This window comes from Hyperolius riggenbachi, chromosome 5 (genome assembly GCF_040937935.1).
Source record: "Hyperolius riggenbachi isolate aHypRig1 chromosome 5, aHypRig1.pri, whole genome shotgun sequence".
Classification (NCBI taxonomy): domain Eukaryota; kingdom Metazoa; phylum Chordata; class Amphibia; order Anura; family Hyperoliidae; genus Hyperolius; species Hyperolius riggenbachi.
Genome location: NC_090650.1, coordinates 358,752,789 through 358,770,562, shown reverse-complemented (window position 1 = coordinate 358,770,562; position 17,774 = coordinate 358,752,789). Strand labels below are relative to the sequence as shown.

Below are 17,774 nucleotides of genomic sequence, written 5' to 3'. Positions count from 1 at the left end.
TTTAGATTATTCCAGGTTGCATTGCGGTACTCTAACAAAGCTTTGTCGCAATGGCCATTGCGGGAAATTTAACATGACACGCTGCCTGCAATGCAACACGATGCACCAGGTAAAGCAGAAGGCCTGAGCCATGACTTGTGCCTGCCATTTCCTCCTTCGCAAAGGTGCTTCCATTGGCCAGTTGTCACCATCTCTAGTCATGTGATGTTGGTGACAAGAATTGGGTACTTGCCTAGTTGGCTGCAGCATTGTGGGGAGAAAGGGGCAAGCACAGTTTACATCTGAAATTAGTATAACATAGCCAGATCTGCAAGACTTAGACTTTTTGAGATGAACATGAAAGGTTATTAATATTGTCTTTTGAAAATCTGCCTTAAATACCCAGACGAGTATTATAATAGCTTTGTGCCACACTAATTTAACACTTTCTATATATTTTTTTTTATAGAATCGTCAGCCTCTAATGAATCCCATGACTAACGTCTCCAATCTGAACATGGCAATGAGGCCTGGGGTACCAGCTCAGATAAGAGATCAGGTACAGTCTGGAAAGTGCTGCTACGCAGAGTAGCCCAGCTAGGTTTTGGGAAGCCTCAACCTATAAGTTATGTACAGAAAGTAATCCTATAGAGATTTAAGGACCAAACCGCAACTACACTATCTATTGTGTTTACATTATTATAACCGTTATAGTACAGTTTAAATTAAATTAATACAGAAATATGTCTACACATTGTCCTACTGCTTGTTAAAGGGAAGGTTCAGGGACACTGTGAAAAAAATAAAAATCCAAATCCACTTACCTGGGGCTTCCTCCAGCCCGTAGCAGGCAGGAGGTGCCCTCGTCGCGGCTCCGCAGGTTCCCGGTCTCCTCCGGTGGCGCACCCGACCTGGCCAGACCGACTGCCAGGTCGGGCTCTTCTGCGCTCCAATGTGCGGCTCACTGGTGCGCGCTGACGTCATCGGACGTCCTCCGGGCTGTACTGCGCAGGCTCAGAACTACTGAGCCTGCGCAGAACAGCCCGGAGGACGTCCGATGACGTCAGCGCGCACCAGTGAGCCGCACATTGGAGCGCAGAAGAGGCCGGCCTGGCCAGGTCGGGCGCGCCACCGGAGGAGACCGGGAGCCTGCGGAGCCGCAACGAGGGCACCTCCTGCCTGCCACGGGCTGGAGGAAGCCCCAGGTAAGTGGATTTGGATTTTTGTTTTTTTCACAGCGTCCCTGAACCTTCCCTTTAAGAAAATAAGACCCACCTGTAACAATCGTTATAAGAACATGGGAAAAGATACTGTGGTTTTTACGAGGTTTAGCAGTGGCAAGTGTTTCAGTTGATGCTGAAGGAAAGGGTATAGGGGTTAGGATATACAGTCCATAGGGGTGTGGAGGATATAAGGGACAGTATGGAGTGCTGGTATATGCAGTCCATGGGGGAGGGGTTATAGGGGGCAGTAGAAGGGGTATACAGCCCATGGGGTATCATGTACTGTTTACGCCTTATACTGCCCCCTATACCTTCCTCCCCCATGGGCTGCAAAGGAAGCAGACACATTAACATCTGTTTACAAATTAGCTGCTCTGCGGAGGCAGCCAGCTGACATAGCTGAGAGATTGAATTACAACTTGTGCTTAGTCACAGATGAGGGTGAATTAGACAGGCTAAACTCTCTAAATACATACAGGGTGCATTTCTCTGGTTTCCTTCTGTCTGGTTCTGTTCTGTGCAAGAGTTCAGGTCCACTTTAACACCATGAAGAGGACAAAAACCATGGAAAAAAAAAGTAACCTGGTGCGTCTTCAGTGCATGCAGAGGCGTCTTTTGGTCTTTCCCCCCCCCCCAAAAAAAAAAGCTGTCTCTATCTAAACTACAATGCCCAGCTAAACTGACCCCCGCTGCCCCACTAGCTACACTACACTAACCCCTGCTGCCCCCACAACCTACACTAAGCTGAACTGACCCCACAACCTACAATAAGCTACACTGACCCCACAACCTCCACTAAGCTACTGACCCCACAACCTACACTGACCCCACAACCTACACTGACCCCACAACCTACAATAAGCTACACTGACCCCACAACCTCCACTAAGCTACTGACCCCACAACCTACACTGACCCCACAACCTACACTGACCCCACAACCTACACTGACCCCACAACCTACACTGACCCCACAACCTACACTGACCCCACAACCTACACTGACCCCACAACCTACAATAAGCTACACTGACCCCACAACCTCCACTAAGCTACTGACCCCACAACCTACACTGACCCCACAACCTACACTGACCCCACAACCTACACTGACCCCACAACCTACACTGACCCCACAACCTACACTGACCCCACAACCTACACTGACCCCACAACCTACACTGACCCCACAACCTACACTGACCCCACAACCTACACTGACCCCACAACCTACACTGACCCCACAACCTACACTGACCCCACAACCTACACTGACCCCACAATCTACACTGACCCCACAACCTACACTGACCCCACAACCTACACTGACCCCACAATCTACACTGACCCCACAATCTACACTAAGCTACACTGACCCCACAAACTACACTGACCTGTTGTGTGCTGCTGGTCCGGGCAGAGATGGAAGAAACCTGCAGTAAGATCACATATGCCCAGGGTCTCGGCTGCGGTGAACTGCAGTGCTGGTGCCAGGTCTGAAGGTGGCCACTAACGGTTCAATTTCTAGCGAAAAATCGTTCGAGCGATCAGAAATTCTGATCAGACGAAAAATCGTTCACTACACCAGCAACTAACCAATCATTGCTTCCTATCTATCACAACCAACAAGAAAATCCATATTTTGTTTTGACGAACATTAAATCGGATGATTGTTTTTATAATCGTTCAGTATCGATTGTGCTCATCAACTGAGATTATTTACAACCAATCCGATCAGAATTTCTGATCGCTTGATTTTTCGCTAGAAATTGTGAGTGAGAGGCAGCTCCACAGGAACACCAGTCCGGGTCTCGGCGAGGGGAATCTTTCATCGCAGTGGAGGAGGTGCTGTTGGAGCCACGTGGGCCATCCTCTGGAGCTGCCCACGTAGTGCGCCCGCTAACCGGCATCGGTCCGGGTCCCGCCGGGGGAATCAATCCTCTACGGTGGTGAGCCATGTGGGCCATGCGCTGGAGCTGCCCACGTGGTGCGCCTGGGTCACAGATATCGGGGTCTTGGGGGCGAATCCATCTCGATGGTGGAGGAGCTGGAGTCACTGCTGGAGCCAAGAGGGCCATCCGCTGGAGCTGCCCATGTGGTGTGCCATGTAACTGGCATCGGTCGGGGTCCCAGCAGGGGAATCCTCAGCAGTAATGACGCTGAAGCCGCTGCTGGAGCCTTGTGGGCCATCCAATTGAGCTGCCCACGTGGTGCGGTAACAGGCATCAGTCTCGGCGGCAATGAAACCATGTCAGCGGTGGTGGAGCCGCTGCGGATGTGTTTTGCACTGCCACCTAAAGGTCGAACACAGGGCATCCAGGAAGCCAGAGTGCCGCTCATAATCCACGTAGAAGCCGTTAAAGAGCCAGAGCACCTTGGAGCCCGATTCATCTCAAGCTGGACAACATACGGAAGCAGGATGCAGGACTCGGAGCCTGCAGCTGGATAGGTGAGGGCTTCCGCATAGCGCGGACAGGCCGGTACCTCGAGCGACACTGGCGAGTGTCGGGCCTTCTCCTTCTGTATACGTCACATGCCGGCCGCCGTGCGTCATGACGGCGCCCGGCGTGACAGCACGGTGCATGCGCGGTTTAATCGCACATGCACCGTGCTGTCAAGCCTGTGTAATGTCAGATATTGCAGCCCGGAAGCAGCCTTCCTCACTGAGTATCGCGCATGCTCAGTGGGAAGTTAGACATTATTTAGCTGAAATATCTTCTCTTCTGCACCACGTACACTCCCGAAATTTTCAGGGGAGGGAGAGGACCCCCAGATCCAGCTCTGTGTCGAATTGCAGCCCCCTAGCCCCGCTAGTTCCCGAGATAGGTTTGCTGCAATCAGTCTCGGGAACTAGCGGGGCTAGGGGGCTGCAATTCGACACAGAGCTAGATCTGGGGGTCCCCTCCCTCCCCTGAAAATTTCGGGGGTGTACGTGGTGCGGAAGCGGAGATATTTAGGTCGTTTCACACGTGGCTGCACAATGTAATGGGGCGCAGGCTCCTACTGCGCATGTGGGGCTGCACAACGTGCGGGGCTGCAATATCTGACATTACACCGGCCACCGGCATGACGCGCGGCGGCCGGCGTGTGACGTCATTCGTGACGTATACGGAAGGAGAAGGCCCGACACTCGCCAGTGTCGCTCGAGGTACCGGCCTGTCCGCGCTATGCGGACAGCCGTCGGGAGAAGAGCCAGGAGGCCGGCGTGGGACGTCCCGACCAGGGCTGGGATGGAGAAAGCCCCGGGTAAGTTCAAATTTTATTTTTACTCTGAGCTCGGAGTCCCTTTAAGATTTTTTGCACATTTCTTTTCTTTAATGGTACTTACAATAGACTGGGAGGAAGTTTCCCTAGAAGGGATTAAACTGGCAGCAACAAACTGACCAGGGCTCTGGTTCATCCCCATTCTAAAACTAAACATATAAGTGTCGCTTTCAGCAAGTAAACAGCGGAGAATTTGGCCATCACAAACAGAATTCAGACAGATAATTATCTGTCATCTCTAGCATATATACATTGCTGTAAAAATTAACCTTGTATTTTTTATTATTTAAATTAAGGGACCCCTTTATATAAAAAGAGTTCTGTTTTCAGTTTACTTTTTGCTCTGCATTTTTGAAACCATGATTGCACCAGTTATGATACATGAGAATGATTTCTAAGAGAAGTATTCACTGCTTCAATCTCCAGTTAATAACATCACTCTTATTATCAGACTGATCAGACTAATAACATCACTCTTATCAGACTGATCGCCCCTTTCATTAATGGGCTTCTCAAAAAAAGTCTCTCAGCACAGTGAAAGTTTGTGAACTCTTCAGACAATTTTCTATAGCAAACAATGATATAGTGAAAACTTGCTGCAAATGCTGCAGTACCCAATGTGAGCACAAGGTGGCAGATAACCTTGCTTTAGCTGAAAGGATTATGCATTGCTTTTTAGTTTATATTTTTATAAGTGTTTTATTTTTTTGTCTTAAACGTTCTGTATTTTTCTCTGTTTACAGGGACCCATCAATGCACAAATGTTGGCCCAAAGGCAGAGGGAAATCTTAAGTCAGCATTTACGGCAAAGACAATTAGTACAGCAACAGCAGCAACAACAACAACAGCAGCAGCAGCAACAAGTGCAGCACAGGGCCATGATGATGAGAGGACCAGGAATGGCTATGCCGCCAAACATGGTGGCTTCTCCTGCCATGCAAGGAACAATAAGCAGCCCACGGATTCCGCAAGCCAATACGCAGCAGTTCCCTTTCCCTTCAAACTACGGTACTGGAATTCCATCCCCACCACCTTTCACCAGCCCTTTCTCCCCAGTGCCCCCCAGCCCTGGGTCACAGTCGCTCTCTCACAGCTCTTTGCATGGCTCCCAGATGAATCTGGCTAACCAAGGGATCATGGGGAGTATGGGAGGACAGTATGGGCCTGTTATGAATCCACAAATTCAGCACAATGCCTTCCAGTTTGCCAGCTCAGGTACCAACTTCCACTTTTAAGTGCAGGTCTTGCTTAACTTCTGTAGTGCCGCTAGGCCTGCAACCTATTGCAAAGCAGTACATTGCAGTCCGCCCCCCTCTCTCTGGATGGGGTGTCAGCAGTCTTCATAGGCTTGACGAGTTCTTGGAAGTGACTGGGTGGCAAACAGACCAGTCTTATCATTTATTGCAACGTTTTCACTCTTGTTTGTGCAAGAACTATTTATAAAGTGTATTTGCCTTATGCAGCATAACATTGAGTTGATGTAGTAACCTCTAGCTAAACGAAGTAGTCATTTCACTAGCAAGTAGAAAGCAGGGAGGGCGCAGGTAACCTGGGCAGGGACGGATTTACAACTCAGGGGCGCAAAGGCACAGGTTTTTTGGTGCACTCAGCCCCTGATCACAGGCCACACCCCTAAGTAAAATGCTCTCAACTTAATCCCTTCCTTATGTCACAAACTGTCCTTAGAATCTTTCACTTTAATCACTGTTTCATATCATCCATAGTGACATAAGACCATGATTAAGGGTGTAATGCTGGGAATACATGGCTCGATTCTGAGCCATTTAGATGGCGCAATAGATAATTTCTGACGCGTCCAATCTGCCACCCAATCGTTTCGCCGCTTGATTCTGCATTGGGGACAATGGAAAAAAATATAAGAAAAACGAGCGGAAGATGAGAGAATAGAGCTGCAAAACCGATCGGGTGCAGAATCGAGTGGCAAAATCGAGCTGTGTATGCCCAGCATAAGTGCCTGAGGTTAGTGATGCAAGGCAGGGATTAGACTGTAAGCTCCTGAAGTCAATGATCTGAGAGGGGGGGGGGGTCCACCTCTCCCACATAAGACGCCTGTAGGCATGTGCCTTATGGAAAATCTGGCCCTGAACCTGTGCTCAAACTCCCGCAGCATGTCCATAGAGCCTGGTGTTAATTCCTCCAGTTGCAGCAATTTTGGTCGCATGATCAAATAGTATAAATTCTGTTGAAGTAGATCGTCTTGATGCACCAAAAGCAATGTTTGCAGTTTAACTATTAGAATTTTTAGGCGGCAAAAAGTTTAGGGCCGGCCCTGTACACAGGATAAATTATATGACAAATTAATGGACAGAATGCAGAAACCTATAAACAGCAGTAAGTGTGCACTCTAATCCGAAGCTGTGCATGTACAGAATCCTGATACTGGTCAGTGTTCTGCCGCTGCAGTAAACCTCAGTCATTAGAGCTGATGTTGGCAGCATGTTGCAAACAGGAAACACTGAGGGACAGCTTGATTCCCCGCCCTTTTTATAGCATGGTCATGGCTGCTACAAAAAGCTTCCACTGTAATGTTTTATAAAGCTGTTATTTCTTCAGAAATGATTTTTTTTCTAGTTATATTCTTTACCCCTGTGTAAGTAGGCCCTATGTTATATGTGCTTTATTGCCAGTTACTGAAGCAACATTCAGTCAACTAACATTCTGCCCAAGTATATGTGAGATACAATATTCCAAATATTCCACCTGTCCCAGTGACCTCTTTAGGTTGGTTAAAGCCTCGTACACATGGCTGACTAAAGTCGGCCGAGCAGCCGATAAGTGTGTACAGATCAACTTGGTCGAGCGATGGCCAACTTTTTTTAAGTAACAGGTGCCCCGCCCACTGCATGACATCATGCATGCGTCACACTTTTGTTCCTCCACCCCCGTATAGCAACAGAAGGCGTTATCCACTACACAGCTGACGCGGCTGTACAGGCTGGCCCAGTGATGTCGCCCTAGGGGCTGGGGTCCTAATTCCCAACGGGAGACATCAGTTGTTACGTGTGTGTGTGTACCGGTACACATACAGAACTTAAGCTAAACACACAGGATATCTACTTCTGTTGGGCTTTGTCAACAGATTTATATTGAATCTTACGTTTTGGCATTTACAAGAGTGAAAACACAAACAAACCAAAGATCTCATTGTTCTCTTGATCCCTGCAAGTACAATGTGGTTGCTAAAAATCTGAGATGTTGTAATATTAAACTGCATGTGACTACTAACATGTCATTAACATCCATTGACTGACCTATTACATCTCCTTGACTTGTTTTAACTTGTAATAATTGGGCCAGTACACTGAATTTGCCAAGCCTATAAACCATAAACTAGCTGAATCGCTTGACTATGCTGTAGCTGTGTTTCTGGTGCTGAGACTTTTCCTGTTCCATCATTAGATCACGTGTTCTCTCACATCCATGCTCTTTACTTGCTACATACATGTACTGGCTTGGCTTTTTCTTGTGTGCTTTCTCTGCTGGTGTGGCTTGTCATTCATTTGTATTGCAGCGCTGTTGCTCCTGTGTGTGGTAATGTGGTGTAACAATGCAAATTCTATAGAAAACTGCTAGTGTGCAGAAATATTATGTACAATCTTGTTCACTGAAGTATGGAAGGAAGCATTAGAATCTTGTCAATTGTATATCTGTCCATGCTGGAGATACTTCCATACTATTGGCAACTGGCACTACAACTGAATATAAGGTGAGGTGAATTCTAAAACATATCCGCCCTCACAGGAACTGATCCAGGGACAATTGTCAAGCAATTGCAGCACTCCAGGACAGGATGTGTGGCCTAGTATCTCCCTACTAGGCAATAAAGGTGTCAGTCAGGTCTCTGAAGGGCAAGTTATGCATGTTTATTTTATTAATCAGGCTCTCCAGACCAACATGCCTGAGCTCATTGGACTTTGTAAGAGCCCCTGGGTATGTTTCTGTCCTGACAATGTGATCGTGATGCGCCCTAAAATGGCAGCGACATGATCCTTAGTAACATTAGTCAAGGATATTGATAACGTACATGTTCAGAGGTTACCACCAGGAAAAACTGCATGGTAAAATCACTTTTATTTACCAGAGTATGTGGTTATTATATAATTACTGACTATATGTCGTTTAGAGTACCTCAGTGGAGCTCACCATCTAATATCCCTACGGTGGTCATGTTATCCCTAGCACGGTCTGGGGCAGGGGTGGGCAAACTTTGCAAGGATCAGGCCGCATTCTTGTCCAATACGGCCTGCTGCTACTGCAGCTAGCTCTCTCTCACCCCTCCCCAGCTGAAAAAAAATCAGGGAGTAACTGGATGGTATAACTCCTCCTATCGCACTCTCCAGCGGCAGTCTCTATGCCAGCGGTAGTATCACATGACACACCGCTACGTCATGGCGGCAGGTCATGTGATCCTGCCGTTACTATGGAGATCGCTGCTGGAGAGTGTGCTAGGGTGAGTTAGCTTCCTTGTATGCGGGAGAGAGAAGAGTAGCAGTGTCGTAGTTTGCCCATGGCTGTTCTAGGGCTAGTCTTTGTGGGGAGAGCAGTTACCCTTCCGATATATACTCTTATCTGGAAGCCATAGTGTTCAGAATTTAATGGAAGAACACACCCCTTATAACTGGTGTTCTAGTGCAGATTTGGACTTGGACCGTCAGAGCTGCAATGCTCGAGTGCTGTTAGTGTACCAGTCAGCCTTGTTAACTATTATTTCCTTTATCCCTTCTGCTTTCATCTCTGAGATCTTCCATCTTTGATGAAAGTTTTTACTGTAGGGAATCACTGAACATGAACATTGTTGTATGCTCTTTCTATATTGTTTGGATTTATGTCTAGGTCACTTAAAGGATACCACAACTGACATGTGGCATAATGAGATAGACATGTGTATGTACAGTGCCCAGCACACAAATAACTGTGCTGTGTTCCTTTTTTTCTTTCTCTGCCTGAAAGAGGTAAATATCAGGTATGTAAGTGGCTGACTCAGTCCTGACTCAGACAGGAAGTGACTACAGTGTGACCCTCACTGATAAGAATTTCCCCCTTTTTTATCTCTTTCTTGCTCTCAGAAGCCATTTTCTTCTAGGAAAGTGTTTTATAGTTGGAATTTCTTATCAGTGAGGGTCACACTGTAGTCACTTCCTGTCTGAGTCAGGACTGAGTCAGCCACTTACATACCTGATATTTACCTCTTTCAGGCAGAGAAAGAAAAAAAGGAATGCAGCATAGTTATTTGTGTGCTAGGCACTGTTCATACCCATGTCTATCTCATTATGCCACATGTCAGTTGTGGTATCCTTTAAAACATGCACTACTTGTGTTTGGCGTACCGGTGCCTTGTGAAGATGTGCGTGCCAGGTGATGTGTATTCTGATCTCCCCAACATGGACAGACAGCAGTACATCCCACACATGGCTTCTAACTCTACTTCAGTGCATTTGACTTTTAACTGTAGTAAGCAGTGGCTGTCACACCACTGGGCCTGTGTGCTGTTATTGCAGGCTGCCACTGCCGCTGCAATTTGGCCTTAGTGACACTAAATTACTACCCTGTCAGAAGAGGGGGTGAAATCTATGAATGACGTGATATAACCTTCCTTGGCTATCTTTCCATTTACTAGCAGAGCGTTTGCTCAGTATGAGCTTTTTAAATCACGTCTTAAGGTGGCCACACACCATACAATTTTTTAAATATCTGTTCAATTTAAGAATTGCAATCAATTTTTTTTGACTGATTGTAGCATTTCAAAAATATGACCAATGTACCACACACACGTATGTTCAATTTTTCCCCAATTATGATAAAAAAGGGTTGGAAACTCTGACAAAATTGCTAGGGTGTGTGTATTAATAAATTGACAATCTAACACACACCATACAATCTTTAGAATAATTGAAGAAAAATATCTGGCATTCCGGATCGAAAACAGGAAATCCGATCGGAAATTTCAGTCGAATGAAAAAAAAGCTTAAGTGTTTTTTTTTTTTTGGGGGGGAGATCCGATAGTTTTTATCGAATTGCCGTAAAATTGGATCATTTTATTGTATGGTGTGTGGCCACCTTTAGTCCTGTAGCCATACAATTCTTTCAAGGGTCATCATTTTATCTTGCTTTGTCACATTCACCTCTTAAAAGCATTATAAGGATGGAAGGCGTATCAATACAAAACGTGTTTGTTTTATGCTAGTTTTTTTAAAATAAATTTGCACGAAGAAGAAAACCCATTTTGGTAGTGAAGTTGTTCCCCCCCCCCCCCCCCCCCCTCCTCCCCTTGTGTTGTAACAGACTAATATTAAGTTACTGTATTGTCTTAATTTTAGCACCTGCTGTAATGTGACAGCTCCATGCAATGCTGAGTGAAATGCATCACCACAGTAAATGACCACTATTGCGAAAATTGTAACATTTTAAAATTGTGAACACATGCAAATAATAAATATGTATGTTCCAGAGTGAAATGAGCCATACATTACTTTTCTCCTATGTTCCTGTCGCTTACAATAGGTAGTAGAAATCTGACAGAACCGACAAGTTTTGGACTAGTTCATCTTTTCATGTGAGATTTTCAGCATGGCCTTTATGCTTTATAAAGACACTTCTTGTAACGTATTTATACAAAGATGCTGGCCAGCCTCCCTGCACGCTGCACACTTTAGCAGTTGGACGGAGTAACTGCTATTCACTAACTGCTTTTTAAAATAAATCCCTGGGAATCCCCCATGAGGAGATGGGCTAGTCCAAAACCTGTCGGTGCTGTCAGATTTAATACCTACTGTAAGTGACAGCAACATAGGAGAAACTTAATTTATGGCTCTGGAAGAAATATACTTCTTATTTGTGTTTACATGTATTTTAACCACTTTACCCCCGCGCGTACGTATTTCTCCGCCCCTTTTTCCATCCTTTAAAAACCAGGGACGGAGAAACACGTACTTTCCGCGTTCCCGACGCTGTCCGCGCTCCCGCTCGTAAACACGCCGCCCGCCGCTAGTAAAACCGCCGCCGCCCGCTCGCCCGGAGATCAATGAACGGGAAAATCCATTCCCGTTCGTTGATCTAAGCCCCACAATGACCCGCTGCTCTCCTATGGGCAGCGCGATCATTGTGAGAAGAAACTCACGTGTCCAGCCTCCTTATTCTTCCTCCAAGCTTCCGGAAGGAGGCTTGGAGGTCGCAATAAAGCAAAAAGTTACTGTGGCCATCTTGTGGCCAAATAGTAAACTACACCCTACACATTTTTCACATACAAATAAATGACTTTTACACAAAAAATTAACTCATTACCTCCCACACTCCCCATTTTTTTTTTTTTTGTAATTAAAAAAAAATTCAAAAATTTACAATTAAAAAAAATACATAATTAGTTACCTTAGGGACTGAACTTTTTAAATATTTAAGTCAAGAGGGTATAACACTGTTACTTTATAAACTATGGGCTTGTAATTAGGGATGGACGCAAAACTGAAAAAAATGCACCTTTATTTCCAAATGAAATATTGGCGCCAAACATTGTGATAGGGACATAATTTAAACGGTTTTATAACCGGGACAAAAGGGCACATAAATTTCATGGGTTTTAATTACAGTAGCATGCATTATTTAAAAACTATAATGGCCGAAAACTGAAAAATAATTTTTTTTTTCCCCACATTTTTGCCTATTTTCCCATTAAAACACATTTAGAAAAAAATAATTCTTGGCATAATGTCCCACCTAAAGAAAGCCTAATTGGTGGCGGAAAAAACAAGATATAGTTTATTTCATTGCGATAAGTAATGATAAAGTTATAGACGAATGAATGGAAGGAGCGCTGAAAGGTGAAAATTGCTCTGGTGGTCAGGGGGTAAAACCCCTCAGTGGTGAAGTGGTTAAATTTCACGATTTTTGCGATTGTGGTTCTTTAAGCAGGGAACTTCAGTGAGAGAAATAAGAACTCTGCCTTCCAATAAGATGCAGAAGGTGCAGGCCACATCCAGTGCACACGCCGATTCACTGTCGTCCAAACTGGTCTTTCTCAATCACTTCAGATGATAAATTACCCGTCATTGTACAGATAAGCTGCATCTTAATTCCTATGGAGGGGGTTGGGGGAAGCCAGAATTCATTTCACTGCAGCTTGCTGATAACAAAAAACAAGTGTGGAACAGGAACACTGAAGAGGCAACTAGATTGTCACCTAAAACAATCACTACTCATGGTTTGCAAGCATCAAATCTCTAGAATACATACATGATTTACTTTCATGCTGATCTGTTAGCTTTAGCACCATTACCGCCCAGCATCTGTATCACAAGTGGGTTGAGTGAGGCCATCTGTGTCAGGCTAAACCATTCATCTCTAAACTGAGTTGGGGGCCTATAGTAGCATTTATCATCAACATACAGTATGGTTTTTAGACATTTTAAAGGCAGTACACTCCTTCAGCCATACAGTTATCCTCTGCATAATGTGCATTAACTGGACTTTGGGCTAGTGGGTTCCCTGTGCTTATGAACACACTTGATAGGTCCTTCACTCTTTTTAGAACTGTAGGAATTGCTCTGCCAAACTAACAGGAAAAATAAAGCCTGCTTCAGATGGACACCCTCCTTGTGCTTTGATGTTCTGTTGCTATTACAGAGCAATTCCTACAGTTCTAAAAAGAGTGAAGGACCTATCAAGTGTGTTCATAAGCACAGGGAACCCACTTACACTAGCCCAAAGTTCAGTTAATGCACATTATGGGCACTGCCTCTGCATTAGAAGACCAGGGTTCCAGTGAGCCAGTACCTATCCAGTAAGGAGTCCTCGGGGGAAGTGCTATACTCATTCTTTTAATTATTATTATTATCAGTCTTGTGAGAAATATTAATGCCTTCTTTCATTTAAAAATTAGCATATTCCCCGCTGTCACGCACACCCTTTGACATCTGTAGTTACATACGGGCTGCAAGCCAGCCCTGTAGCATTTAAACAAAGTATTCTGGTACCCTCTATATTCCTCAATACACATTTCCTTTAATGCACTTGTCCAGCTAAACATTTTTTCTCCAGGTGGCCTCTCCCCGGCACTAGATTACCAATCATTGGGTAACATTGTAAATACCGTAAATGCCTTCATTTTGATGTGGTCGGCATTAGTCATGTGACCATTGCTGCCGGGTTCCTCCTCTTCCCTCCCCAAGCTGTCATTGACAACCTCACCCATTCAGAACATGAACAACCTGCCAGTGGGGTTAATGGCGGAATGTGTGCCGGAGGGTCAGAGCGGGGACCCAGAACACACTTTTTTTTTTTAGTGTCTGAAACAACCACCCCCAATCATAAGATGTTACGCTGTGCCCCTACTGACTGTACAGTTCTGTTGCTTACGAGTCTGCTGAGCAGCCTGTTCTGCCCATAGATTGGTGGGGAATGGTGATCAGGACGCGCACTGCGGACAGTGTGAGCTACTACAGAGGCCACCTGAGGACTAATGAAGAGGAGGCTGCTAATATCGGAGACCCCCATACTCCCGTTATATTGTTACCTCAAATAGTCCTGAGTACTCATATTGGGCATTGGAAATCTAGCGAGTGCATGTAGCTTTAGCCAGTCCATATTGTAAATACAACCATAGTATGTGACTCTCAGCGGAGCAGAAACCCTTGGAGGTCCTCAGTGAGGCAGCTGGTTTGCAGTATATTTATATGCAGCTTTCCCAAAGCGACCACACCTCTGGGGATTGTGTGAGGCTGTTTTGCTTTCCCTCATCCAAGTTAAAATGAGAAGACTTATCTCAGAGTGATGCATTTCACTGGTAGCTGTATATTTGTAATCATGTCTGTTACACCATTTCCTTTATTTTAACTAATATTTGTAGGCCAAAAATGGAGTAAAGCAAACACATCGAGAGAGTTGTTGGCTTTCATTTTCTAACCAACAGTGTGAAAATGAGCCAAATGCCCCTGGCTGTTTGCAGCTGTGACTCCCCGTACATTATACTCTACAGTTGTATTGATACGTCTCCCCGCCTGCAGGTGGTGGTGGTGTGCTTCTGGCCTTTTTTCTGTTTCCATTGGCTGGTGTTAGCAGTTGCATTACTGTATGTGGCTTTATGTGTGGTATATATACTGCATGTTGATATGTGCGCCTCATGTTTCCACTGATTTGTCCTTCAGGAATGAGCCAGCAGTCAGACCCTGGATTCACTGGGGCAACGACACCCCAAAGTCCAATCATGTCACCTAGAATGGCTCATACCCAGAGTCCCATGATGCAGCAGTCACAGGCCAACCCTGCCTACCAGTCAGCGGACATGAATGGGTGGACGCAAGCAAATAATGGTGCAAACAGGTAATCATGACCACAAGCTTTAAAGGTTCAGACCAAGATTGCTTGACTACATTTTGTAAAACTTTTTTTGTTATGGATTGTGAAGAGGGTAGCATTTTAATGCTACCATTGAATGTAGTCATGAACTCAGCACTTCCTCACTGCTAAAAGATAAGCAACAGCCTAATAACCTTTAAAGAAAACCATTTTTGTTACAGCTGATACAAATCCTGCAATAAATCTGCAATGTGTCTATTTCCTGCTTTCCTTGAAGCAGACATAGGGTTAACATCCTGTGTTTACAAATTAGCTGCTCTGCTGAGGCAACTAGCTGACACAGCTGAGAGATCGTATTACACTTGTGATTAGTCACACATGAGGAGGAATTGGAAAGGCTAAACTCTCTAAATACATACAGGGTGCATTTATCAGTTTTCCCTCTGTCCTGTGCAAGAGTTCAGGTCCACTTTAAAATAACTTTACACTTTATTATAATGGGAAGAGACATGTTTCATCAGTTGTTAGTATTGCAGCCTAACAGTTCTGGTGTCCTGCATCCCCTTCTACTAGGAACGTTATCTGCATAGGTATTGTAAACTCCATTCCACAAATGCAGTACGTAGATATGTTGTACCAGTTTTTTGTTTTTTTTTATCAATGCGGGTGGAAATTTGTGGCTGTTTAGGGAGTGAGCCATGCACTGTGCCTACAGAAGGAAATTTGCTTTCATTTCCACTTCAGAGCACCCCTTACAACAACCTTGCTTTCCTGATGCTGGTCTGACCAGTATCATCTAAGCTATGCACACACACTGGTCAGAACTTGGCAGTGTCAGATGATAGAGTCCGCCATGGCTGAGAATCATAAGTCAGAGCAGTGTGTGTACAGCAGTCTGCTAAAGATCTGGCATGCTAGTGACCGCTGGCACCCTGACCTCTGCATGACCGCATTGGTCGCAGGCCACTTGTTCCCCTCCTACCCCCTCCTCCCACATAGCAACATGTTTGCTGTTTGCTTGGAGGCTGATGACATGTCTGTACAGCATTGGCAGTGCTCTCACCCAAGCGATCGTTTGCTGGTCCCTGCCGGATGGCAGAGATGATTTAGTGTGTACGGGCCCGAGGGGGACAATGAATGATACAACTTTTTATTATTTTTTTTTATTCTTTATTTAAAGCATTTTATAGTGCCATTGAATAAACAGTACAAATGCCCAATGACAACAATAAAAACAGATATAAATCACGGCAAACCAGCGCCATATTAGAACAAATGTACACTAGAAGATATGTGAACCTCAAGATCACTAAGCGTAATATCAATGCTCAATATAACTTGTGTCTTAACAAGAAACAAAATATACTATACTCAATAAGAAAAAAACTAAACTGAACACATACCTGCTCCTATGTAACAAAAGACCAGAGCTAGTGCCGCAGGATGCACGGAATATGAAGCTAGGTAATAAGAGGATTCAGGGCCCAGAGGGAACATTTCCTTGGAACACTGCATATACAGTGGAGGAAATAATTATTTGACCCCTCACTGATTTTGTAAGTTTGTCCAATGACAAAGAAATGAAAAGTCTCAGAACAGTATCATTTCAATGGTAGGTTTATTTTAACAGTGGCAGATAGCACATCAAAAGGAAAATCGAAAAAATAACCTTAAATAAAATATAGCAACTGATTTGCATTTCATTGAGTGAAATAAGTTTTTGAACCCTCTAACAATAAAAGACTTAATACTTAGTGGAAAAACCCTTGTTTGCAAGCACAGAGGTCAAACGTTTCTTGTAATTGATGACCAAGTTTGCACACATTTTAGGAGGAATGTTGGTCCACTCCTCTTTGCAGATCATCTCTAAATCCCTAAGGTTTCGAGGCTGTCTCTGTGCAACTCTGAGCTTGAGCTCCCTCCATAGGTTTTCTATTGGATTAAGGTCCGGAGACTGACTAGGCCACTCCATGACCTTAATGTGCTTCTTCTTGAGCCACTCCTTTGTTGCCTTTGCTGTATGTTTTGGGTCATTGTCGTGCTGGAACACCCATCCACGACCCATTTTCAGTTTCCTGGCAGAGGGAAGGAGGTTTTCGTTCAGGATTTCACAATACATGGCTCCGTCCATTTTCCCGTTAATGCGATTAAGTTGTCCTGTGCCATTAGCAGTAAAACACCCCCAAAGCAAAATGTTTCCACCCCCATGCTTGACCGTGGGGACGGTGTTTTGGGGGTCATAGGCAGCATTTTTCTTCCTCCAAACACAGCGAGTTGAGTAAATGCTAAAGAGCTCTATTTTGGTCTTATCAGACCACAGCACCTTCTCCCAGTCACTCACAGAATCATTCAGGTGTTCATTGGCAAACTTCAGACGGGCCTGCACATGTGCCTTCTTGAGCAGGGGGACCTTGCAAGCCCTGCAGGATTTTAATCCATTGCGGTGTAATGTGTTTCCAATGGTTTTCTTGGTGACTGTGGTCCCTGCTAATTTGAGGTCATTCACTAACTCCTCCCGTGTAGTTCTAGGATGCTTTTTCACCTTTCTCAGAACCATTGACACCAACAGTTGTCACCTTCTCTCCCAGCTTCTTGCTAATGGTTTTGTAGCCCATTCCAGCCTTGTGCAGGTCTACAATTTTGTCTCTGACATCCTTGGAAAGCTCTTTGGTCTTTCCCATGTTGAAGAGTTTGGAGTCTGCTTGATTGATTGATTCTGTGGACAGGTGTCTTTTATACAGGTGACTAGTTAAGACAGGTGTCCTTAATGAGGGTGACTAATTGAGTAGAAGTGTCTAACCACTCTGTGGGAGCCAGAACTCGTAATGGTTGGTAGGGGTTCAAAAACTTATTTCACTCAATAAAATGCAAATCAGTTGCTATCTTTTATTTAAGGTTATTTTTTCGATTTTCCTTTTGATGTGCTATCTGCCACTGTTAAAATAAACCTACCATTGAAATGATACTGTTCTGAGACTTTTCATTTTTGTCATTGGACAA

At 44.9% G+C, this 17,774-nt stretch overlaps 1 protein-coding gene across 4 annotated transcripts in view; it reads left to right on the top strand.

The window, feature by feature from the left end:
• NCOA2 (nuclear receptor coactivator 2) overlaps nucleotides 1-17,774 on the top strand; it is a 372,516-nt gene that overhangs the window by 339,779 nt on the left and 14,963 nt on the right. For 3 of the 4 annotated variants that reach the window (XM_068237481.1, XM_068237482.1, XM_068237480.1), the window contains 3 exons: nucleotides 449-538; nucleotides 5,210-5,681; nucleotides 14,624-14,798. In XM_068237481.1, coding sequence (XP_068093582.1) covers nucleotides 449-538; nucleotides 5,210-5,681; nucleotides 14,624-14,798 — 737 coding nt within the window. The remainder of the gene's footprint in view (nucleotides 1-448; nucleotides 539-5,209; nucleotides 5,682-14,623; nucleotides 14,799-17,774) is intronic. The other variant, XM_068237483.1, reaches the window with a different exon arrangement.